The sequence below is a fragment of the Dichotomopilus funicola genome, assembly GCF_033296635.1.
Source record: "Dichotomopilus funicola strain CBS 141.50 unplaced genomic scaffold C8A04scaffold_109, whole genome shotgun sequence".
Lineage (NCBI taxonomy): Eukaryota > Fungi > Ascomycota > Sordariomycetes > Sordariales > Chaetomiaceae > Dichotomopilus > Dichotomopilus funicola.
The window spans coordinates 1-25,246 of record NW_026944130.1 but is presented as its reverse complement, the minus strand read 5'-3'; the positions used below and the strand labels follow the sequence as shown (position 1 = coordinate 25,246).

General features: G+C 55.3%; 6 protein-coding genes across 6 annotated transcripts; 2 read left to right on the top strand and 4 right to left on the bottom strand.

The window, feature by feature from the left end:
• Positions 1-224: 224 nt before the first annotated feature.
• C8A04DRAFT_15849 (glycoside hydrolase family 39 protein) lies at positions 225-1,710 on the top strand (the record flags this gene model as incomplete). Its single annotated transcript, XM_062778640.1, has 2 exons — positions 225-554; positions 613-1,710. The coding sequence occupies 2 exons, from the start codon at positions 225-227 to the stop codon at positions 1,708-1,710; spliced, it is 1,428 nt and encodes a 475-aa protein (XP_062632825.1).
• Positions 1,711-2,528: 818 nt separating this feature from the next.
• Positions 2,529-5,600, bottom strand: C8A04DRAFT_33052 (uncharacterized protein; the record flags this gene model as incomplete). The annotated part of the gene is made up of 8 exons (XM_062782314.1): positions 2,529-2,720; positions 2,794-2,937; positions 3,835-4,120; positions 4,197-4,689; positions 4,754-5,039; positions 5,097-5,144; positions 5,204-5,404; positions 5,466-5,600. 8 exons carry the CDS (start codon positions 5,598-5,600, stop codon positions 2,529-2,531), a joined length of 1,785 nt encoding a protein of 594 aa, XP_062632824.1.
• A 1,078-nt stretch (positions 5,601-6,678) lies between these two features.
• Positions 6,679-7,602, top strand: C8A04DRAFT_33051 (putative signal recognition particle protein; the record flags this gene model as incomplete). Its single annotated transcript, XM_062782313.1, has 1 exon — positions 6,679-7,602. The coding sequence occupies one exon, from the start codon at positions 6,679-6,681 to the stop codon at positions 7,600-7,602; it is 924 nt and encodes a 307-aa protein (XP_062632823.1).
• Positions 7,603-8,406: 804 nt separating this feature from the next.
• On the bottom strand, positions 8,407-12,940 carry C8A04DRAFT_33050 (dynein associated protein-domain-containing protein; the record flags this gene model as incomplete). Its single annotated transcript, XM_062782312.1, has 3 exons — positions 8,407-11,961; positions 12,036-12,400; positions 12,883-12,940. The coding sequence occupies 3 exons, from the start codon at positions 12,938-12,940 to the stop codon at positions 8,407-8,409; spliced, it is 3,978 nt and encodes a 1,325-aa protein (XP_062632822.1).
• A 5,508-nt stretch (positions 12,941-18,448) lies between these two features.
• C8A04DRAFT_15837 (high mobility group box domain-containing protein) lies at positions 18,449-19,504 on the bottom strand (the record flags this gene model as incomplete). Its single annotated transcript, XM_062778634.1, has 3 exons — positions 18,449-18,594; positions 18,985-19,112; positions 19,173-19,504. Coding segments are annotated over 3 exons (606 nt in total), but the record flags the coding sequence as incomplete, so codon positions are not given.
• A 3,119-nt stretch (positions 19,505-22,623) lies between these two features.
• Positions 22,624-24,331, bottom strand: C8A04DRAFT_33048 (AAA family ATPase; the record flags this gene model as incomplete). The annotated part of the gene is made up of 4 exons (XM_062782311.1): positions 22,624-22,756; positions 22,857-23,188; positions 23,306-24,073; positions 24,188-24,331. The coding sequence occupies 4 exons, from the start codon at positions 24,329-24,331 to the stop codon at positions 22,624-22,626; spliced, it is 1,377 nt and encodes a 458-aa protein (XP_062632820.1).
• Between the last annotated feature and the right edge of the window lie 915 nt (positions 24,332-25,246).

Genomic DNA, 25,246 nt, shown 5'->3' with positions numbered 1-25,246 from the left:
CGCCTTCTCTGGTCACTTTTTCTCCTCTCAACGCAGATTGAGTCGGAGGCGGAGGCATGAACCACCACCAGGCATGGGAGCAAGAAGCTCGGCTCGCCATGAGCCGCGAGTTACGTATTTAGGTTCGGATGCCGTCGTCTCACCGACCACCTTTCCCGGACAACTCGCCGCCCTCGCCTCCTCCTCCTCTCAGTCCAGTTCCCTCTTGATTCTCGCTCTCCGTCATGCCTCGCCTGGCTCTCGTACCGCTCCTCGCTCTGGTCGCCTCAGGGCTCAGCCTGCCGTCCCTCGTTCAGGGTGGAAGTCTGGGCGAGCAGGTCGCCAAACGCCAGGACAGAGCCGGAACTGCGACCGTTTCGCTGAGCCAGGCCTCAGGCACTCCTGCGTATCTCGCTTCTGGTTTCATTTACGGCATTCCGGACAATTCCAACCAGGTTTCGACCCAGATTCCTGATCACTTTTTCACGGATATCAAGTTCCAGTACTGCCGGGCTGGCGGTGCCCAGCTCCCGGTTCCCTCCCGTGGATGGATCTATGGAATCGAGGAGTATCGTGTATGTTGTTCCTCTCCCTCGCTCCTTTTGTTCCAGTCACCTAAACCATGTCCCATAGAACCGCTTCGGCTCCGCCTTGTCCAACTACCGCACCACGCGAAAGTTTGGCGCTCGTTTCATCCTGCTCGTCCACGATCTCTGGGGAGCGGACAGCACTCAGGGCACAGATGCGCCCTATCCCGGCGACAACGGCGATTGGACGAGTTATGATAGGTACCTCACCCAGCTCATTTCCGACCTGAAGGCGAACAACATGTTGGAGGGCCTGGACATCGATATCTGGAATGAGCCGGACGGCAGCCTGTTCTGGACTCGGACCGTCGAACAGTGGACCGCGATGTGGAACAGGGCCTTGCCGCGCTTCCGGAACGAACTCCCCGGTGTTATCATCATGGGCCCGTCTATTTCTAACCCCCCTTCCCCCGGACATAAATGGTGGGACGGGTTTGGCGCCGCCATCAGCCGGAGCGGCAACATCCCCGACGTCTACAGCTGGCACAGTTTGTCCTATCCTTTGGATCCCCAACTTAGTGCCGCGGACATTGCCACATGGCGGAACAAGTATGGGCTTCCGGCGCGGCCCCAGAACATTAACGAGTACGGCGCCCCGGACGAACAATCTCCCGCTCACTCGGCCTGGCACATCTCACGCCTTGAGCGTAACAACATCCGCGGGCTTCGTGCCAACTGGGCCAGCGTCTACGAGCTCCACGACTACATGGGCAATCTCCTCGGCAAGCCGGGCGCTGGAACCACGTCGTACAACCCCCACGGTCAAGGTTACTATCCCGCGGGCGAATGGCACGTGTACAAGTATTACGGCACCAACATGACCGGCACCCGCGTTGCCACAGCCGGTTCCGCCGATCGCGCCTTCGACGTGTACGCCACGCGGGGCAGTACCGCCAACTCGGTCAAGATCTTGGCCAGCTCGAGAGGAGCAGACGGCATCTGGGACATCAAGGTCACCGGCTTGGACGCTGTCGGTCTCCCGGTATCAGGCTCGGTCTCCACCCAAACCTGGAGGTTTGACTACAAAGGGAAATACGGTGAGGTCGGCACCCCTGTCAACCTCGGCGTCGTTGTCCATCAGTACAGCAATAACGAGGTATGGGTTCCAGGTTTGGAGAAGCGAGCAGCCGGACAGCGCCGCTAACATGGCACCTGCCACAGGTTGTCTTCTCGGTTCGGCCCGAGGATAAGTTCAACGCTTATGCCTTCGAGTTCGTCTAGAGCAGCCGGCTCTGGACGGCACCAAACGACACGGCTGCATTTATGTGTCGACCGAAACAACCCTAGTCGTCCAAATCAATCCGCGTAGGAGAAAACATGGAAATACTCATTGATCTACCAGCCTAAGCAGAGTGCAAGCAACACAGGCAGCCCCTCTTTTCCCCACTCGGTCAATTTTTCGTCAAATAAGCTCATTTTTCGAATACAGCTCTGTCAATTCAAGATATGGTATACTGAACAAGATCTACAAGATGCGGTCGCAATATACAACCGAGGTGCCCAGTCTTTGCGAAAGATCAGTCGCAAGCCCGGTGTCCTGACCACTACCCTCTACTACCGTATTCACGGTACACAAACCCGTTCGGCTGAGGCCGAATCGCTCCAGATCCTCAGCCCGGTGCAAGAAGCCCACCTTATACAGTAGGTTTTGACCCAGGTAGCCCTCGGTCTTCCACCAACGCATACGCAGATTAGGGAGTTCACGAGCTAGGTTCTATAGGCCCAAGGATCCAGCTGTACTACTGCTAGAAAGGGCTGGATGACCCGGTTCCTTCAAAGGAACCCAATCCTCCGTACCCAGAGAGCCCGTAGCGCAATCTAGCGCTGGGGCTGCGACCTCGATCTCTCAGCCACTTGCGCATTCAGCCATCGCAGGTCGGAGACGTGGGCATCGACGTGGTCTCCGACCGTCCAGTTTCGCATCTGCTGGAAATCGATGAGGCGACTAGCTACCGTGGCAGCTTACTCCAGCGTCACGCGCGAAAACAACGCGCAGTCCAGCACGGTGAGGGTATCGTTGACATCGTGCCGGGTCTGGTCGAGGAAAACGAAGCGTCCGATGGTGGATCGAGCGACATCGGGCACGCAGCACATGATGATTTCTTTGTCTTCCTCCAGAAGCAGCTCTGTCGATACTAGAACGTCTTCTTCGTCCTAGGAAACCACGAGCCTATCTTATGCAGCTAGCCTAATTACTGCCAAACGGAGAGTCCGTGACTTTGCCGACAGGATGGAGGAGCTGCGGGCCAAGGAGGGCGGGGTTGGGGGCTGTCTGCTTAAAGTGGAAGTCGTACGAGGCGTGGGTCTTGAGATGTATGTCGGAGAAGATCTGGATTGTCGCTGGCGCCATGCTGCTGGGAGTCTTTGGCGTCTGGGCAGTGTTAATAAATTGATAACTGGCCTGTTTCGAGTTAATTATTTCGTATGGTGCTTTTACGGGCCAATGAACGGCCTCTTTCTCCCAAGCAAACGCCTCGCCGCCCGAGCAGCACCAACCAACAGCGCAAATCACATTTTGCTAAACGCAGTGTACTTTCGTGGGGTCCCTTTTCGGAGATGCTTGGCTGCTTGCTGCACAACATATACCCGGCGAGATGAGGTATTGCCGAGAGATACTGCGTATCGCGACGGAGGTAGGCACTTAACTGGGTAATTAACTGTCCACAACGAACCTTGTGATGAAATATCCACCGGAAACTGGACTTAGTGTTGCGTTGTTACAATCTGGGTCGTGCACGATGGTCACAATCTACATCCCGGTATACTCGTTGCATTCTTACAATACATCGTCTATCAAACCGACTTGCAGGAAATCCCGAAATCCCAGTGCAAATGTTGTGACAAAAACTGTCGTGACGAACACCATCATCGTGACGAGACTCACTAGCAAGGTCCCAACAACCGCCAACCAAACCCAACCCTTGGGCTCTTTTCTCAGAGCTCGGTGACCCTAAAAATCTTCCCTCATAATCTCTGGTCTCCTCCTTAGGCCTTAGACTTTGTTTTCGGCGGGTGGGCATGTTCCTCAAACTTGCAATTCAAGGTGATGCACACCCCGTTTTGCACACTCGGGCACTGTATACATCGACCACGTCAAGTGGCCGCTTTGTTAGCCGATTCTCCACATTCGGTATAAAGTATTGAGAGGGTTTGCAGGACAAAGAGGGAGGAATAATTGAGCGTGAGAAGCAAAAGTGGGAGAAAGGTGCTGGAGCGAGGGGACAGAACAACGGGGAAAGCAAAAGAAAAAGAGAGAGAAAAAACGCACATGATGACCGTAAATACAGTCCTTAACATCACACTCCTGTCCCTGTGCGCACGGCGTCAACCTAGTCAAGTACGCCAGCGCCGCCTTTTGGCTCGAGCTGAGCCGATACTTGTGCTCGAACTCGCACTTGTTTCCTTTGGCACTGGGCCCGCGCAGGTAGTGGTTGTTGCAGAGCTTCTTGGGAAAGTTGCCGCTGCTGTCGCGGCGCTCGGCTCGTATCCTGATTGACCCGAGGGCGGACTGGGCGACTTTGAGGGGCGGGTCGAGACCTCGTGGGCCGGGGGTCCTGTTTGGCGCGCTGGTGTATTAGAATATGGAAGAAGGGCATAGAAGGGTTTTAAGGAGAAGGAGAGGTGATTTACCATGTGGGGTTTGACGGCGACACCTTTGTCGTCGGCCGGGATTCTTGTTGGGCCAAGGGGCGTGCAAGAGCGGCCGAGGGTGGTGGTGTCGGCTTTTGCACGGCTCCAGCGTACGTCGCAATAGGGGGGTGTGTCGGGGTCGGCATGGCTGGAGCTGTGGGTTTAGCGGCCGTCATAAACGTAGGGGCCGTCGGTGGGCTCGGTGCCTTAGGCGCCATCAACGCCCTCGGAGCCCTTGGTGCCTTTGGGCCCTTTGGAGGCGTCGTGTTGAGTGACTTCTCGGAACGGAACAGGCTGTCGTTCAAGTTTAGAATGTTGACCCCCGTCTTAACGATTTCTGGGACTGTCGTAATTCCCTCGAGGACAATCACACGGAATCTGACTTGGCTGTCTTGAAAGAGGTTGTCGAGAAACAAGGCATATCCGGTATCGTGTGATATACCGAGAATGACCTGTTTGCAGTTGATATTGCGGAGATGCCAGGTCGTCAATTCTATGACCGTAATATGAATATTAGCACTTCATTGCTCATTCATCGGGTTCCATGCTTTGATTACCTTTGATTTTGCGGCCGACTTGCCCTTTTGCTGTGCCAATATTGACAAAGTCGAACGTGGATATGGCCTGGGTAAATCCCACAAAGAAATCCCCAAGATCCTGCTCGTTATTCAGGCTACCATCGTCGCACATTTCCTTGCTGAGCTTCTCGAAGTTGGCGTATGCTTTCGCAATAACGCGTATTTCACTGGAGTAGGCACCGCATTGCCCAAGAATGGCAGACCTTAGGTCATTTGCTGCCTTCTCGCCACCTTCAACGCCTTGCTTGACGAGGTGTTTTTTGAACTATGCCGAGTTAGGTGTGAGCGAAATGAAGGCGTGAAATCAGGTAGGCTGGCTTACAAGGATGAAGTTCGCGTCTAGAAGTACGATAACATAGGAGTTCTCGTCCTGCAGAGGGAGTCAGTCGTGATCCATAATCATCTCTGAATCCCCATGAGTCAAATTACTTCTGGACAGTTGGGGTTCTGGAGATATACTTCCTCCAGTTGCTGAACTTTCTGTTCCAAGTCTTCCTTAGACTTGTGAGTGTCTTGGAGCTCGAGCTCTGTGTCTCTGAGCCGACTCGCCAACTCGGTAATTTCCGCACTAGACTGTGACTCGACTGATTCCAATCGTGCATCAAGTGATTCAGAAAACACGATTAGGTCCTGGCACGGAGGCGTTAGCGCAGACCCGACAGATTTTGACTGAGTAATTATCTGGCCATACCTGGATTAAGTTGTCCTCGGAGTCTCGTTGGGCGGACAAGGCATGATACCGCTGGATCAATCCAGTGATGGTATTTCCGACCGACACAGTCGACGCAGTCGGAGACACAGACGGATTGTCCAATGGATTGTCCATGATAAACACTATTTGTTGCTAAATTGCCAAGATGTGAATCGCTTTGTGTCTGCTTAGGACCAGGGTATTTCCGTTCACGCTGCTTTCCACGGGCAGTGCATGGAGTTTCTGGCCAAGGGTTGAACCTAAATCAAAGAATGACAGATTGATAAGCCGAATCCTAGGTTAAGTAGTTGATGACTTTGAAAGAGAGTGTACTTGATCTGTTATTCACCAGACCTGGACGTCCGCCAGCGCAAAGGAGACGAAGGTGAACGAGGGGCTAGCGACTAGTGACCGGTTAGAGAAATGGTCTCAAGCGCACGCGGGTGTAATCCTATCGGCATACCTTACTGATGGCCGGCTCTCAATGAAATGATACACGATCTGAAGAAATCAATACATCTTGTTGGGAGCGGGAATCAAGAGATGAGATACGAGGGAGGTGGTGGGAGGTAAAGAGAAGTCAAAGGCTGCAAGAAGTGTCTCAAAATAAATACTCGTATTTACGGTGGTGCGGAGGGGAAGAACTGGGCTTTGTTAAAATTTTAACTCGCACCTTTTTATATTCACACACGGCAAGAGCTCGATTCCTGGGCTTTGGGATCGAAGCCGTTGGAACAGATGAATTGAGTCCACCATCCAGGGAGAAAACAAATACATGGTTTCTGTTCCTTCAGACAAGATTCACGAGGAATTAAAAACATATCGAGATACCATGGAAACATGATACATGTTTCAATGGATGAACAAAGCACCTAAGAAGCTCGGTATGTTTAGCATCACGGTCATGGGCAACACAAGTTGAGGATGTTGTAACACACGACTTAAAGTGTAGTTTGGCGGACTCACAGCGTAATAACCCGCGGGCGGCTACACTTAATGATATCCGATCTGTCCCCTGACAGCTAACGCACAGACCACACCTTATTCGAGCCCCTTCACAACCCCACTATTGACGTCCCTCCTTAAATTTGGACAAAAAAACAGCTGCAAAGCACAAACAACCGAACAATCCTCAAACTTCCCTCCACCTCCCCAAGATCACACACCTCACCACCTCGGCGGCCGCCTACGAAACAAACAAACACCGCCCAAAATGTCACACCCCCAGATAGAAGAAGTGTCCGACAGCGACCTAGACATGTCAGACCCATCCGAAGGCGACATCGACGACTTTGTCGAATCCGACATCATCCGCCGCGTAGGCGACGACGCCCCCAGCAAATCCCCCCAACCACCAACTTCATCACGGCCCCAACAATCACAACCCACCCCCCCGCGCTTCCCCAACCCTTCCCACCCCCCGATGCAAGCCACAACCGACGACCAACCCTACAAATCCTACCAATGCCTATATCCCGTCTACTTCGACAGCACGCGCACCCGCGCCGAAGGCCGGCGCATCCCCCGGTCCGCCGCCGTCCCCAACCCCCTCGCAATCGACATCGTCCAAGCCTGCGCCGGGTTGCGGCTCCAAACCGTCCTCGAAGCGGGTAAAATCCACCCCAAGGACTGGGCCAACCCCGGCCGGGTCAAAGTCGATCTACGCCAGCAGCCGAGCACACCCGCACCTGGCAGCGTCCACATCAACAACAAACACCACCTGTATCTGCTGGTGGCGCAGCACCTGCGCAACAACCCGACGACGGACACGTCGCGGTCCCTGCGGATGGAGGTGCGGGGTGCGCCGATGCCGCCGCAGGCGCTGGAACCGGGCCAGCCGTGGCCGCGGCCGGCGATTCCGAGGGGGTGGAAGATGGGGGAGTTGTTGCCGTATTATAGTCCTGCGATGACGGGGGGAGGGGTGAGTGAGAATTTTTTGAAGGATATGATGAAGGAGATGCAAGGGGCTGGTGGGGCAGGTGGTGCTGGTGGTGCTGGGGGGATGCCGGATATGGCGAGTTTGTTGGCTGCTGCTGGTGGAGGTGGCGGTGGTTTGGGTGGATTTGGAGGGCCGGGTGGAAGTGGGAGTGGGAGTGGTGGCGGTGGAAGGAAGGAGAAGAAAGGGAAAGGCAAATAAATCAAGGGACAACATGGAATGCCGTTTTTATAAAGAACCGGTGCTGTCAATGAAGATTTCTGTTTCGATTGTCATTCTGGGATCATCCCAGGCCTTGCGTCTTATTTCTCTGGCTGGTGTCATGTGCTACGTACTCGCGAATTACAACACACTCCTGACTGCTGCATCCCCCTCATTACTACTCAGCATCTTCATCAAGTATTTACCTGGCTTCAGGCCCACGGCACAAACATGTCGACCAAGCTTTGGCACATCACATTAATCACACAAACAAGTCACAGCATGGAGCAAATCTGGCACAAAAAATTGGCTAAAAAGATCCTTGAATTGACTGGGTATCTCAGATCAAAAACGCCATCCCAATCCAAAACTTGATGCCCGCACTCGCTTTCCCATGATGATCCCACTCGCTTTCCATTGTCGTTCTTGTTGTTGGCGTTGATGATGATGTTGTTGGCGTGTTGTTGTTGGCGATGATTTGTTGGAGTTGAGTTTGTTGGCGGATGTTGTTGTTGGTGTCGTTGGCATTGTTTTTGTTGGCGTTGTCGCTGGTGTTCTTGTCCACTCGCTCGACCGCCAAAACAAAAAAACCATCCTCGCCTATTTACAAAACCCGAAATCTCTCTCGCTTCATGCCTCCACAATCCCCGCCCTTGCTCAACCGCCAAAACAAAACAACCATGCTCACTTTCTTCCTCCATGAAAAACAAAAGCCAAAAACCAAGTCGCTTTCCTCCGCTTTCATGGGAAAAAGAAAACAAGAAAAAACATCTTCGCTTATCTACAAAACCGAACCCTCCCGCTTCAAATCTCCCTCGCCTTCCCCTTCCCCTTTCCCATCCCCGCCCCTTCCTGCCCCTGATCCTCCTTGTCGATCACCGGCAGAACAATCTCCAATCTCCCAGAATACATCGATCTCCCCCCCCTCGAACCCTCCGCCCCGAGAGCTCCTCCATTCCTAATGGCCGCAGCCCGCCATTCCTTCCATGCCCCAAAGGTCTCGGCTTGGTCGGCAGCGTGGTACTGGGGCGTGCTTTTGGCGGGTTTCCACCCGGTCTTGTCTGCCGGCAAAGTCGACATGTCGAAAACTTTGGCGTTGCCGGCCAAATTGAGCAGTTGTCCAAGGACAGCTCTGCCCTCGTTGGCTGCGAGAGATTTGCGTTGTTCGACGGCGGTTGGGGTCTTGGTGAGTGGCTCCGCGAGCCAGTCGTGATTGGGTTGTTCGGTCGCTCTCGCACGGAGGTTGTCCTCTTGGAGCCAGCGAATGCCGGCCTGGAGGTTGTTGATTTGTTCGCCCATTTTGTCGATTTGGTGGGCATCGGATTGTTGGCGGTCGAGTCTCGCTTGGTCTGCTTCCTCGGATCCGCCCGCGATCGCCCGACTGCTGCTCGCGATTTGTCGCCATTTGTCCCTGTCCTCCTCGAGGGCCTTCAGCTCCCGATCTTGCTTGTCGAGGTTCTCGACAAACGTATCGCGCATTTCCGAGGCGGCGTCGCACAACGCTTCGAGATCGGCGATCCGGGCCATCTGCTCCTTTGCGTCTCGCATGCGGGACTCGAGCGTTTCGATCTTGAGGTTTGCGGTGCTCAAGGTTTCTTCTTGGATGGCTGCCGTGCGGCGGGCATTAGCGAGGTCATCCTTGAGGCGTTTGCACTCGGCCTCCACTTCAACGGGGATCTTTTGGAGGGATTTGATTTCTTGACTTAGCAGTTTCCAAGGCGCGTCGCCACGTTCACACTCCTGAGCAAGGTGGACCTTGCTGCTGAGGGACACAAGGTCTGAAAGTTGTGAAGTGACGGCGAGCAACTTGTCCATGTAAGTCGCGAAAAGACCGGACTCGTCGGATCCGAAGCCGGTCTCGATGGTGGTTTTGGCGCATGCTTGGACGTCGGAAAGGGTGTAAGGTTCGGTCCTCGCTTCGTCGTGGAGAAACTTGTGGAGGTCGGAGCCGATGTTGCGAGCCATGCTGGCGAGGTCGGCCGTCGTCGTTTCGCATCGCTCGAAGGCGCCGAGCGCTTCGGGGGAGAGCGATAGACCGGCGGCCTTGAGGTCGGCGAGGTGGAGGACGGCGCGACCGGCGATGACTTTGGCGCTCCTAGTTTGCGTGATGATGGTTTGGGTGCGTTTCGCAAACTGGTGGGAGAGCTCGTCTTCGTCCTGGACGACGTGTTGGACCATTGCCGTGGTGGCGGTGATGGTCGTGGCAGCTGATTCAAGATAAGACTGCATCAGCAGGGTCTTCATGAAGATGTCATCAGCAAAACTGGGGAGGTCGTTGGAGATGTGGACTTCACCGAGATGGGTCATCAAGGTGATGGTCCGCTGGAGTTCTTCGGAACACTGCTTGGGCTGGAAGTCGTCGTGGCGAAGGTTTTCGATCCAGCCGTTGAGGGCGCGTTCGACCGGCTCGAGCTCGGGGTGGGCGCCCCGATACCGATCGAATTGCGACGTGGAGCAATGGCTGATCGACTCGACGAACCGACCGCACATGGATGAGACCCACGTGAGCTTGTCGATGGCATCGCAGGACTCGAAGAGGTCGTTCTCGTGGCCGGGAAGTGGTGGGAGGTTGATGCGTTCCTTGAGGGAATTGTTGATGATGGCCGCTTTGGAGGCAAGCCTCTTGAAGCGAAGAAGGGCGTGGACCGAGGACTCCGTTCTGTCGTAGGCAGCTGGAAGAAATTGAGTGACGACCTCCAGATGTTGTGCAGCCTCCTCCGCCTCCATCCGCCGAAGCTCCAAGTCGATGGTCTTGACCTGCGCCTTGGCGGCGGAGAGTTGAAGTTTCTGGTTGAGATCGAGCATGGCTCGGGAGCGGGTGTTGAGTTGTTCGGACTCGTGCTCCGTGACCGCATGGGACGCACGCATGTCGTCGAGGTCGGTCTGCAGGCTGGCGACGAGGTCACGGAATCTCGAGAGGGTGTACTCCATGTCCTCGATGGACTTTTGTTGGAGGGCCGCGTGGCGGGCTTGCTCGGAGATGACTGCATCACGCTTGTCAATCTCAGCCTGGAGTTCTCTCTGATTGTGGACATGGTTGATTTCCAGCTCATCTGAGACGTCCTTAAGCTCCTCCAAGCTGGAAACCGTGGCCTTGAGTTCTTCTATCTCCTCAAGGTGCGCGATTTGTTGCTCCGTCAAGGCTTCGATGATGTCGTCGGAACCGTGGGCGTTATCAAGCTGTTCCCTAAGATCGTCGATGATGACCTGGTGCCGGGCGAGGTCGGCCGCGTGGGCCACGTTTTTCTCCCTGAGAGCCTGGTTGTCAGCAATCTCGGCCTTCAGAGCTTTGCGAGAATGCTCCAGCTCCTCCTCTTGCTTCTCTGAGAACTCGTTCAGGCGCATGAGGGCTTCGTGGAAGCGTTCTCTGTCCCTGCGGAACTGGAGCAGTTCCTTGCTTGGCGGGATGTCGGCGGGAAATTCGGAGCTGGTGTCGTCCTCCTCCTCTCGGTAGATCTCGACCTCCCGCTCCAACACCTCATTCTTCTTCTTGAGCGCGTCGAGCTCCGTCTTGTAGACTTCGGCCATTTCCTCCGCCATCTCGCGGTCGAGAGTGGCGAGCTCCATGGCCGAGTCGTGTTCTTGCTGGATGTCTTCGACGTTTCGGAGACGGGTCTCCGCTTCGGTCAACTGCCGCTTGAGATCAGTGATTTCCTGCTGTTGGGGCTGGTATTTGACTTGCAGGGTCTGAATGATCCGCTCGAAGCGGTCACGCTCGCCCTGAACCCTCTCAAGCGTGTTGAGCCTCTCCCGATCATCGCTCCGCCTCTTCTCCAACACACGCAGCTTGGCCTTGAGTTCCTCGTTCTCCTTGAGCGCTGCGGAGGTACTGGCGTTCGGGGCAGGCTCGCCAGCGTCGTCGATGGAAGTCTTGTTGTTGGCCGGATCGGATCGGTTCTCGATGGCGAGGGCCCTCGACTGCACTGGGACAGAGAAGGCGGCAGGTTGGTCGGATTCTTCGTCGGTCGACTTGGCGGAGGAGGGAGGACTGCCACCGGAGGGTTTGCGGTTGGCAGTGGGGCGGGGTTTGGCGACAGTCGGCCGGGAGCCCGGCGGCAACTTGAGCCCCGAAGGGCGTGAGATGGTCGTCTTGGTGGGTGGCGCCAAGCGACCGGCGAGGGTGCGGGCGGGACCGGTCGTGGTTTTGGGGGTAGCGGTGGTGGGGGGTTTGAGTCCGGGGGCAGACAGGGGTGCTTGGCGAGTCTGTCTGCCCGCGGGGGGCGCAATGGACGAAGGTCGAGACCCGGGGAGAGAGGCGCGGGGCGCGTTCAATCCAAAACCGGGGCGGCCATTGGGAGGGCTGGTGGACTGGGAGGAGGTGCCACGCGAGGGTGGGTTGGTGAGCTGCTTAGTCGGCGACTAGGGAGTCGAGTCGAAATAAAATCGTCAATTGGAAGGTGACATCATGTGGGTGGGGGAACGGCGAGACTTACCGGGACGCCACTTGCCGGACGAGATTGGCGTTGGCCGGGAGTTGGACTGCGGGCGTTCAGGCTCATCCGTTTGGCGAGGCCGGAATCGGCAGGCGTGGCGGCCCTGGACGAGGCGTTGGAGCCGATGCTGGTCGGTCGGGCCGTCGATTTCTTCTTCTCGGCCGGAGGCACGGGCATGAAGGGCGCCGGCGGACCAACTAGCAGCTTCAGCGCATTGGGACGGACGAACATACCATGGCCCATGGTGGTGTCGAAATAGCGAACGTCGTTGACGCTGCCATCGTTCTTGCCGGTAGCGTCCTCAAGCTCGACACCGACCCAGAGGCCAGGGGCGAATCGGGTGCGGCCGATGAATCGGATGGTGCCTGTTCCGAATATCAGCAGCTGGTTTCGAAAGCAAAACGGTTCCGACGCAGACGGAAGGGAAGTGACCGTGCTGTGCGAAGGGAGGAAGCCGCCGTCAGGGTGCCGAAAAAGAAGGCCAAGTAAACAAAGAAGGCGGGATACGCAAAACGCAATCGGGGCGGGTAGAATGGGAAAGCCAGTGACGACTGAGGGGGACTGATAGGGACTGAGGGGGGTGCTTAAAATGAAAATGGGAAAGAGAAACGCGTCCAAGACGCCGTGAAAGAGAAGTCGCCGGTGGCCAACAGCGGTCGGAGATATATAAAATTCAAAAAATACGCGTCAAACGCGTGCGGGACGGGGAGAATTGTGAAGCCGACGGCGGCGAGGGGCAGCCACACTGGTCGCTGAAGATATGCCGAGGGGCCGAAAACGTGACGCGAAACGCGACGAGCAAAACCAGACACAAAACTACGGAAGACACAAGAAAAGAGCGACATACCTAGGCGATCATCGGCGAGCTGGATCGTCCGACCGAGAGTGAGCTCCGAGGACGACATGGTGTCATGAACAGGTGCCTAGACTTGATGAGACATGTTGTCGATGAACGAAAGCTTGCGAGAAGGTTTGAGTGGTGTTTGTTGGTGGGTCGATTGACGTCACGTGATTGGTGGATTGGTTTGATCGTGGTTGCTTGCTGTGTGCTTGAACAGATGTGCTTGCTAGCGCGAACTTGAAAGCGAGCTTGAAAGTGAACTTTCTCTATTGAAAAGAGAAAGAGGAAAGAACAAAGGCTGGGGGGAGGGGCGTCTACTCATACTCGGAGCATGAGGCATGGGCCTCCTATGGTATGCACCACCGACTCGTCGCCTGGAGTCATGGATGTTTCTAGTCTTTATGCAGTACCCAAGAGGAGATAAGGAAATTGGTTTCCCAGTTCCTGAATTCATCGGCTCTAAGAAGTGCCTCCCTCGCCACGGAAGTTTATGGAATGGAAGTGGGAGAGTTGGGGGGTAGAACACAGCACCCTACGGCATCTTGAGACCCAGGCCCACGGAGATGACGGGAGGATTGCACTCTCCAGTTTCGGGCTCCCTGTAGCTCTCACCACATGGCTGTGGAGGACGGTAAATGTCCACAGCATCGCTGCTGGACCACGCTAATGGATGTATCAAGTTCAAGGCTGTCCGTACGAGGAACTAACACCGGGCAGGGTCCGACCTGGGGAGGGCAGGCCAGGCGCTTGTAGCCTCCGAATTCAAGTCACCGTTGCTATCTCGTGACGGTTCATCCATCCGGCCTATCTGCATCTTTTGCCTTCCAGGGTCGGCTGGTCTAGAACATATCTCAATTTGATCTAAATCTTCCAGGGGAGACTCCAGGAATATGGAGGCCCCGGCCTACATTGGGGCTTCCTTCGGGTCCTCAACCGCTTCCTTATCCAAATATTCCATCGTTGTCAACTTCAGAATGTTCTTTTCACACCACACACCCTCCCGTTCTCTAGGGAACGTCGAGTCAGAGTCGAGTCACTTGTCTTCACCAGGTGGAGTACCTTATGTCTGCAACCCAGGTCGTTCCTTCCCTCGGTGCTATCAGCTTGCTGCATATATTTGAGTCCGAGCTTTTAACATGATCGAAGCGCAATCCCAGAGTCTTCCGAAAGCTTATCAGGGGAACTCTTTTCTTCTGTGTTGATCACACGCTGGAAAGCCATGGACGGGAGAGAAGGAAAGAAATTTTCGAATTGGAAAAGAGCCAACATCTGAGAAGAAAAGGGCAAGAAACGCCCACCTGGCACGGGTTGGCTCTGTTGGGCCCAGGTGTGTCCAAATGCCTGCCTAAATGCCTGTCCTAGGTGTATCCCCCGTTCTGGTTCCCTAGTTTTGTCTTCTAGGGTCGAGTGAGCTCTGTTCATCGGGTGTTATGTTTACCAGGTCTGAGAGCGGATTCCGCTGTCGCAGTTGCTGAGACTACCTTAGCAGTCAGTGCCTTCCCCATCGATATCGGTTTCCACAACAACAGCGAGAATGAAAACAAAGGCTTGACAACACAGGGGGCTCATTACCGGGCGTTGCCCTGGGGTCTAGGACAACCGGGTGCTATTAAACGGGTTTTATTAGCCGCCTGACTTGGGAGTTGAAGCCCGAGAGGGTAAGCAGGCATTGGAGATTCCGCTTCTTCAGTTACGCTGTGCGGCCATACTTGCCATGTTCTGAGATGCTGGTAGGAGAGGCGAGAACTACGGGTTATCAAGGCCTGGACGAATCGGCCATCTGGACAGAGGGAAAGCGGGAGCCTCAAGTAGCCACAACGGTGAAATGTTCTCGGAAATGGCTAACATTCGGCCGCGCCATCTGTGTCTTTGTTCTGGAACTAGGATTGGCTACTTCGTACATGTTGGCATGTTGACGATGTGGTCCGCTTGTTAGATACCCGGCGACGTCTTCAACACCACGCGAAAACACGACTTTGCCCATCTCGTCAGCCACCGCCATCGTCCTGCCGTCAATGTCCCATCGGCGTCGCCCACAGCAGTCTAAGTCCATCAATCTAACCACTTCCATCCCACCATTTACCTGAGCAGCCCAGCCTACCCCCCGACGCCCAGAATTCGGCCACCCCCCAGCCCTAACCCATTCCACAACCTCAAACGCCAGCCGCCGCTCAATCTTTTCGTCCACAATCACCATCTCGTCGCCGTCCCTCTGTCCGCCAGCCTTTTTCCCCCCATCACTATATCCCGTCCCCATCCTCGACGCCACAGCCGGTACAGCCGGTGGTACCTTAACAACCATCCACTCCCGACTCAGAAATTCCACCGATCCATTCCCACCCCCGCCGACACCGCCAACACCCCCACCAACAGCGCCGCTGATACCCCCGTCCTCCCCAGCCGTCGAATTACCTCCCTCCAACCTCCCAACTCCCAAAGACACCGAAGAAAGCGGTGGTTTGGGGGATGGGGAGACATAAACCACCAAATCCGGCCCGACAATCCCCCGCCACAGTGTAGCCATCCACTGCCAGTGATCGACGGGGGCATAGGAATCTTGGATGGGGATGGTGCAGGCGAAGTGGTCGGAGAGCGTGAGGGAGAAACCTGTGGGGAGGAGGGCTATGGGAAGGGGAAGGGGAGCACGGCTTTCCACGTCAGGGTCTGTGGTGGTTGTGGTACTGGCGGTCGTGCCGCTGTCGGTCGTTGTGGATGTTGGTGGTGGTGGATGGGTAGAGGAAAAGGTGCTTGTGGTAGAGATGGCTGTGGCGGTGGAAGAGGTCGATAGACGGGGTTGGCTACTACTACTACTACTCCTGTTGCTGCTGCTGGCGGAGGGTGCGGATGATACTGATACCGGGGAGTGCGAGTGTGAGTGTGGTGAGTGTGGTGAGTGTGGTGAGTGTGGTGGCCGCGGCGTGCGGCCGGTGATGAAATGGGTGATCTCGGCTGATTTGGCGTGCCATTTGGTGATGGTTTGTAGGTAACCTGCTAACGCACCTGTGGAGGTGGTGGTGCTCGTTGTGTCCGTCGTCGTCGTCGTTGCCTGGCTAGCGCGCCGGGATTCGGGCTTGGGGTTTTCGACGACGACGGTATCACCACGACCATGGCCGTGTGCGTTGGTGTTCCCATCCCTATTCATGTTCCCATTCCCCCTCTCAACAAATCCATCCCCAGTCTCTTCCTCCTCCAACCCTCCCCCTTCACCCCCCCAACACCGAACCTCCCAACCACCCCTACTCTCCGCCACAGGCGACGCACACTTCAACGCCCGCGCCACAACCTCCCCCACAGCCCTCGTCAGCCTCGCGTCAGGACCCTCGACGGCAATCACCGGGCCTCTGCTCCAGCTACTGCTAGACGCCGTGGGCACCGTCCCGTGTGGTTGCGGACCACTGGTGGCAGCCGCCATCACGGTCGTGGTCATGGTCAGAAGAGGGGGACTGATCATCTTGAGGGCGCGGAGTTTTCTTTCGAGGCTGATGCGCATTATTTCGGATGAGATGAGGCTGGGTTGTCGTTCGCCGAGGAGGGGTTGACCCTGCGTCTGCATTTGACCCTGCGTATGCTGGCCCTGCGTCTGATGCTGCGTCTGGGTATGCTTCTGACCCTGCGTATGTGTCTGTGTCTGTGTCTGTGGCTGGATAGGTCCCTGCATCTGCATCTGGATAGGAGGCTGGAGATGATGCTGATGCGTTTGTTGTCTATGTTCCTGACCGTGCATCGCCCTTGCGCGTGCTGCTGCCCCTACTGCAGACGCTGATCCTGCTGGTTCTGCTGCTGCTCCTGACCCTGATACTCCTGATGCTGCTGATGACACTGCGGTCGATGATGACACTCCTAACGCTCCTGACGCTCCTGACGCTCCTGACCCTACTGCTAACCCTGCTGCTGCGACCGTGGCTTTCACAGCTGCAGCTCGCAGTTGTTGTTGTTGTTGCTGCTGTTGTAGTTGCTGCTGCTGCTGCTGCTGTTGTAGTTGTTGTTGCAGATTATGATGTTGCTGTTGCTCTCGATGATGATGATGATGCGCCTGCTGACGAATCTGGTGCTGAAGCTGTTGCTCGCGGTAGTCTTCCTCGGCGTCGCGTTCACGCTTGATCCCGCGGGGTCCCGGGCCGGGGCCGGGTCCTGGTACTGGTGCTGGTCCTAAGCCGGAAGAAGAGGGGAATGTAGATGTGGAAATGGAGGTTGATGTTGACGTTGACGTGGGATTGGCGGGTGTTTGCTCGACTACTTGTTGCTGCTGCTGTTGTTGTTGCCCCTGGTTTCCCTGGCTGTTGTTGTTGATGCTGCCGCGCCTGTCATCATTCACCCCCGTGTTCTCCTGTCCATGTCGATACCCAGGAGGCAGATTTGTACTGCCCACAGACAACGACGACGAAGACGGCTGTGGTGGCCTTGTCCCGGTCTCGTCACTGCTGGGATCAGTAGGAGGGGAGATGGGCAGGCCTTGTAAGTGGGTTTGAAGAGGTGGAAGACGGAGGGACTCTTTGTCGACAAATTCGGCTGTGAAGCTGGTTCGGGTGGGTGTTGGTGTTGGCGTGGCGGTGGAGGAGTGTTGGCCCTGGTCGAGGTTGTGAGGGTGGTTTTGTTGCTGGTTCTGTTGTTGGTGGTTTTGTTGGTGGTGATGCTGCTGCTGAACCATGGCGCTGCGAGTCCGGTAGGCATATGTCGGAGAGTGAGCAGACGCAGAATAAGAAAACGTCGGTGTGGACGCCGCAGTGGCGGTAACAGGCGTTGTGGCGGCTGATGTGGGCGGTACCGTTGTTGGGATGGAATGCCCTGGACGAGGGGGAGGGAGCATCGGGCCTTGTCCCGGTCCCGGTCCTGAACCCTCACGTTGAACAGCGAGGGAGTGGCCAGAATGCGAGGCAGACACGGGATATTGATAGCGGTAGCTTCCAGACGTGGGCGTCGATGGGTTGCTATTGCGACGGCGTGCTGCAAGATGCGGGATGGACTGCGATTGTGGTGGGTGACCGTGGTAAGCGTTGTAGGGGTAGTTGTACGTGCCAGAGCCAGCGCCAGCTCCAGGGCCGGAAGTGTACCGTTGACGCTTAGGATCATTTCCGTAAACAGCGCCCTCGTAGTCCTCGTATACCCCGTGCTGGTCGAGATTGTCGAGCGGGGCAGCTCCCCAGGACGGATGAGATCGGCCATGCCGGCTACTGCTGGTACCGTGACCGCTCATCTCACCGCCCCGAGTAGACGGATAGTAAGGGTGTTGCTGTTGGGGATACATCGGGTTGTGATACCCTCCAGGTCCTGGAGTTGTTGGGGGAGGGCCGTACGATGTACTTCCAGGCTTCACGGACGACGACGACGACAACGACGACGACACGAACGGGGTTGATGGCGTCCGTGGTGTGGTAATATACTTCCCACCACACTTTCCACACCGATGCGGATCGTCGTTTGATGCTCCTCCTCCTCCTCCTCCTGCCGTGCCACCCAACCTAGCAGACAAAGGAGCAGCACCGCCGCCGTTACTCCCCCCGCTATTCTTATTCCCCCGCCTCGGCTGGTACCGATAGTCCGGATACTGCCGCTGATGCCGCTGTTTCTCTTCCTCGGCGAGTTCTTTCCACTTGCTCTTGCGCTCTTCGGACTCGTCGCGCCACTGCTCGCCGATGATCTTGGAGATTTCGGGGTTGGCCAGCCCTGGGTTTTGTTGGACTACTTGGGCTTGGTGGTGTTGACGGTAGAGGATGAAGGCTGTATTAGGGGGTAGGGGGGGTTAGTGGGGTTTTCTTTTCCTTTCATTCTTTTGTTAGGTGTGTTTTTTGGGTTGGGGGTGCGGTGGATTCCCCCTTTTTAGACCGACTGTGAATGGCTCTCGGGGGGGAGGTTGTGTGACTTTGGATTCCAGTAACAGACGACAAAGGGAAGAAGTGAGGCGGTGTGTTGATACGACACAAAATTAAGGGGGATGGGGGGAAGAAAGAAGTAATAGGAAGAGTTAAATAGTGAGAGGGATTCCTCTTGGTCGTATATACGCCCCTTCTCCCAAAACAGTTGAATAACAGTGGTGCAAAAGAAGGCTCACAAACCAAGAAAAGAGATGTAAGGACCTGAGAGATAAGCGGAAGAAAAACAAGGACATACCATTCCGCGGCCTAGGCACCTTAGGCGCCGGCGTACACAAACACACCAACCCCCCGTTGGCATCAAAAGTCGTCGTCGTGGTCGACGTTGACGACGAAGGCTGCTGCTGACGACGACGACCTCCTGGGCTGGCCAAGCTCGCCGTAGCAGTCCCGGCGGTGTTAAGGCCCCCGTCTTCTTTGCTTGACCGGTTGGCCTGCTCCGTGTTGATTGCGGCCGCTCGCTTGCGGGTGAGAGAGCGTTTAGTAGTTGGGGGAGCAGCAGTTGGGGGAGCAGTAGCTGTGGGGCGGGTTGTGGTTGTGGGGATTGAGGGAGGTTGGGGGCTGGTGGTAGGAGAGGTGAGGGGGGAGGTGGAGGAGGATAAAGTGGATTCTTTAGGAGTTCCCGTCGCTGCTTCTGTTTCTGCTGCTTCGACGGTGGTAGTGGTTGTGGTATCTGGTGTTTTTGTTGATGTCGTTGTTGTCTCTGGAGGAACTAACTCTGATCCGGGGTCTGACCCGGCTGTCTTCACCGCAGCCATGGCTAGATTAACCGAGGAGGGTCAGTCAAAGGGAATGGTGGGAGTAGGCTGGAAAGTCAGGACTCCTTTTTTTGTTGAGTGGATGCCGATGTGTCTCTCTCTGGTTGTGACCTGTGATTTATGAAAGGGTGGCTGGCTGGTTGGTAGGTTTTGTCGTTTGTTCCCTTTCTTATTTCCCCTCTACTTTCTCTTTCTTGTCCCTCTTAATTACTCGGAACACCGGTTGGAACAATTGCTGTGTGATTCGACAAACGGAGATCGGGTATAAGAAAGGGGAAGAGCCAGGGCTGGGTGGAGGCCGAATCTGGTCCAACCACAGATCAGTGACGGTGGTGATGATTCGTCTTTTCCTCGGGCGTCTCCCCGGGTATTCTCTTGTCTCTCTCTCTGTGTGTGTCTCTCTGTCCGCCTGGCTTGCATGGGCTGTGGAAGGAAGCAAGATGTCCAGACTGGCTTGAAAGACAACCCAAGAACGACGAGGCAAAAGAAAGGGGGTGAGTAAGAGACAGAGACACACTGAGAGAGGGGGGTGATGAGAGAATGAGAGAATGAGAGAAAGAGAATCGCATGTTTCATCTGAGAGTCCTCACATCCCCAATAAAATAATAATACGTCACAAACCGTGGCTTGGTCGGGAGGGATTGTCTCCTTTGTGAGCTTCATCCCGTTGTCCGTCCGTTCCTCCACTTACTCCCGTTGCATACCACCCAATCGTACCACGCCTGGCCAGGGGGGGCCAGGTTATGGACAATGACGACTTGCAGGTAATCCCCAACAGCAACAACTTTGACGGATGGAATGGCCCCATCTTATTGGTAATGTAGGCCACGAATCTTACCGTTCGTTCTATTGCCGTGTTAGTCGGTTTGATCATCTTCGTTGTCATTCAAGAAGGGAGACAAAGTAAATAAAATGTGTGAGTTATCGTACCTAGTCAAAAACACGAAACAAATACGTACCAGATACAGACAGCAGAAATCTCGCCCCAATAACTGGAACACCCCCTCAACCATTACCCTCAATTCCAATCACGCCCTCATCGATAATTCCCCTCCCCTCTTTCTGATGTGAATGTCTCGGGAATGCGCCGCAGGGCAGTGGAGTTGCTCATCCCAGAAGGTTTCTTTGTCTTCCCGTCAGCCAGCCAGCCAGCCCCCAGCGTTTGCACTCTCCCGTCTGTCAAATTCCCCAGATCGGGACTGAGAGCCCAGACCTTGACCAGTTGACCCTGAACTTAACCTGGACCTAGAACTGCCCCCACTCTCCTAAAAAATAGCCAAGACTCTACTTGTCTAAATTCCGTTCGCAGTCTACCAAAAAATGGCAACGGGCGGAAATCCATCCGGACGGGAGACCGCGGATCAGATGGCATGGGGAACCACTCACGGATGACAGACGGGATGGATACGGAAAGATGGGGCGGTTCGTTGGATCGGTGACGGAGACCGGTATCGTACATACCAGTATCGGCAATCTTCCCTCGGCTTCAAACCAAACAACTCGAAAAATATGAACTCCGCCACGGGACAATGCCTGCCTGTCTTGCATTTGCTTGCTTGACCCCATCTTTTTCTTTGCGTGTGTGTCCGTGTCCTGCCTGTGTTCTTCAAAGAAAGAAGGGGGAAACGTTGATGGTTGTGGCCTGTTGCGGCCTGTTCTGTCCTGTCTGTTCTGTTCCCCAGAGTGGAATGCGAATGTAGGACACTTACACACGCCCACTCACCCACCCACTCACACATAAAGTTGCATAGAGATCCATCCATGCACACACACACACATGCACACAGCACAACCCATTACACATCATACCTCCGTACCTTAACAGGAACTCGTAGAGAAAATAGGGGAAAAAAAAGAAAACGAAACAAAGCCCATGTCCCCGCCGAATCAGGCTTAGCTTTCCCATCGCATCGTATCAGTCAGTAGCAAATAAACAGACAACAACCAACTCCTTCGCATTCCTCCCTCCCTTTCCCGACCGACCGGCCACCCCTCACAGCGTTGTTCTTCTTTACCTTTGTTCTGTTTCTTCCCTAGTTAGTAGTGCGTTTGGCAGGGGTTTGCCGGGATCTAGGGGGGGCAAAAATGCCGGATTGTTTGGATTGGAAATTGTTGGTGGTGGGCTTTTAGATTTATATTGTTGTTGTTGGTTTTGGCTAGGTTGGTTTTGGGCTGGTTTGAGTCGGTTCGTTGGTTAATAATTACCTACTAAACAGTATGCATACCTACCTACCTGCCTGCCCGCCTGTCTGCCTGTCTACCTGTCTACCTACCGCAATGGGTGGCGATAGCTTGGTGATGGTGACGAGGTTGAAGAGGAGTATCATCAAAGAAAAAAGCCGAATATTACCAGAATGCAGCCACCGTCACCGTCACCGTCACCATCACCATCACCATCATCACCAAAACAAACAACCCACAGCGGGAAGAAACAAAGCCACCAGTCAGTAAACGCAACCAACACCAACACCCACCGATGAAACAAAATCCCCATCAAGCCAGGCCAGAGAACGAAAACAGCGAAAAATAGTAAGGTGGAGAGACAGAAAACAAATTCAAGTTTCAAATCGCCATCGCCTATTTCGCCCGCGCCAACTCCAGAACCTACCTACCAACAACGGCAAGCAGATGTTTTGTGTGTTCCCTTCCCCCTTCCCCGTCCCCAGAACCCGACCGAAATCATGTCCGTTCCGTCATTCTATCATACAATTTTGCCGGAAACAAAAAAGAAAAAAAAGAAGACGACAATCAGATATGTGACGAGTTAGTTGCCTTTAGTTCAGTTCAGTTACGTCCCCCCCCCCTGATAAAGACCCCCGTAACAACGACAGGCCAACAACAGGACAACAGTGACAACAGTGACACCAGTGACACCCACCCCCAAAATGACAACCGGCCCCCCCTTTCACAGGTCCACCCACTCGCCCGCCCATTCAGTCCAACCAGCCGCTTTGCCTGGCCACTCGCCTATCTCATCATCTTTTCCCCATTCTCGGTGAAATGATCTATCAATCTAACCAGTCTACTGCGGCGGTGGTATGCTACCAGACGGGAATGGAGGGGGATTATTTGGCCTCATGTCAAATTTTGGCAACAAAAAGATGCATTGGGAGAGAAGATCATGAGATGAAACCCTGACCGGACTCGCTTGCCAGCACATTGGCGCTGCGGCGGGCGTCCAGGAAGAGGTCCTCGCACTCGGCTACGTCGGGGACATCGATTTGGGTGCGGCCGTTGACACGCGCCAGGATGCTGTAGGTGATTATTGGGTTAGCATCTTATTCATTGCCTGCCTATCCCTACTCTAAAGCGAGTATCCGAGACAAAGGGAAAAAGTGAGGGGGACACATACCTCGCCGGCGTCAACAATTGCAAACAATACCGCAAGCTAATCCGCGCACCATGCTCCGCAATCTTGTCGATCGCAGCATCCGTGACCTGGACGCCCTCGGTCGACGCGCGAATGCGCACGATGCGCTTGATCTCGTCGAGCTCGTACGGGTGCGTGGGGATGATGAGGAGGCGGGTCAGAAAATCAGGCGGCACGCCGTGTGCGGCCACGAGGTCGTCGGCGCCGCGGACGGCGGCCATCCCCCGGTTGGAGGCCAGCACCACGATGGGTGAGATGGACGATTCGAGGGCTTTGTTGAGGTAGGTGAAGCACTCGATGTCTAGCATTTGGGCCTGCGGAGGAGGGGTCAGCTTCGGACTATTCAAATGGGCTACAAAATTGGGACATGTGTCACATATCATAATCGATATCACACTTTGCAGGTGACCGGTTAGGTGTGTGGGACATACCTCGTCGATAAACAGCACACCCGGGACGAGCTCGGCAACACCCTGGTTGATATACTTGCTGACAACCTTGTTGATCTCCCCACGCAGCTTGTCGGTGATCTCGGTCATCTTGGGCTTCATCAGCTGGCCCATCATGGACATGATATCCTGTCCGCCCTGCGGGCGAGCATTGGCCACGTCGAGGTCGTGCAGCGACACATCCTGGACGATCTCCTTCTTCTTATGAACCTCGCCCTTGGGGATGGGCACGTACTCCTCGGCTTCGAGGTCAAACTCGGTCGCGTAGGCATCGGAGCGGCCGACACGTTTGCAAGCACCCGTGTTGGTCTCGATGTAGATGACATCACCGACCTGCACACGCTCCTTCTGGATGGCCTCGTAGATACTGGGGTCCAGACGCAGCTTCTTTTGGCCCCGCGCGCTCTTGAGCCCGATCAGCAGCGTGCTGATGGTCTTGCCGTACCCGCCGAGCGGGTTCTCCGCCTCCTCAGGCGTCAGCTCCGTCACCTCGCCCTCGTACACGTCCTTGGTCTCCCGGACCTTGAGCCCAATCGCCCGCCGGAAGTTCTCCATCAGCACCTCCGTCTTCTTCACCTCGGTCGAGTAGATCTCGCTACCCGTGATGGGGCAGAAGGGAATCTTGGTGCCGAGCTCCTGGCTGATGGCCAGCGCCAGCGCCGTCTTGCCTGTGCCGGGCCCACCTGCGAGCAACACGCCCCGCCCAGCCATCTTGTGTGCCTTGATGAGGTCGACCACGACGCCACATGCCTAGAAATCCCAAAGCCCACGTTAGCCGCATAGTCCCGACAATCCCCGTTGCCCAATTCAATTTTCTTCCGGCCGTCCCTCGTCCTTCCAATTCGGTGGCTTATCTAATCATACCTCGCGAGCAGAAGTTTGGCCGACAAACCCAGAGGCCTGCTTATCCGCCACGCCATGGGAATTGAGCCCAAGACCCTTGATGTGTGTGTGCGCCGCCGTGCGGTTGTCGCGGCTATTGCCACGGACTTCGCTAATCTGAACCATCGTGCTGATGTCGCTTGGTGTTTCCCCTTCTCGATTTTTTGGGGGGTTCGAAAAATTGGGAAAGTCGTCGGTCTAGGCGTGCGTGAAACGGCGGGAGTTCGCAGGTTCGTCCGGATACTGAATAGCCGGCGAGGCTGGTTGATGGAGGGTGGAGGATGCAAGGAAAGCAAACAGCGGGAAGCAAGCCTGCGAACGCGAGCTTGGAGCTTCGAAATTCCAGACGCGAAGTCCAGAGCAAGCAGGTGGTCCGTGCGTTGGTGTGGGGCGTCACCGAGGTGGGACACCGGAAGCGAGACCTCACCTTGGTCTTGTTAGCGGTTCTAGGAATATGAAGAAATTTGGAAATAACCTATCTTCAAACCTAACTTCTAGATTTTGGTAGACCGATCTAGAGAACCAAATCCTCCTTCCATTCGCCTTGTTTTATCGTTTTGCTGATTTAACCCATGAGTGACTGGAAACCAAGCGTACGAAATTACAGTTACACGCAAAACAGCAGGACGGATTCCGAGACACCGTTTGCCAGAGAGTTTGACAGATGAACTCCAAACGGAGAAGAAAGACTAATAAAGGCGGTTTCGGCGGTCTGCATAAAATACCCGTGTTACACTGCGTCCGGAACACCCGTCCTTCTGCCAACCTCCGATCCCAAAGCAGGTCTCCTGAACGCCCAGGGGACGGATGCAGAATCGTGATATTTCGTATTCCTTAAACTTGCTTTACTACGGATGTAAGATAACGTATGCATTCTACACACATACTCTCTCCATCATCATACTCATACTAGGTATGATCTTACCTCCCCTCTTCATCCCCCCCATCCTCCTCGTCCCCCCGATCCATCATCGGCACCCCCCCCTCCCCCCACCCCCCCCCCCCCCCCCCCCCCCCCCCCCCCCCCCCCCCCCCCCCCCC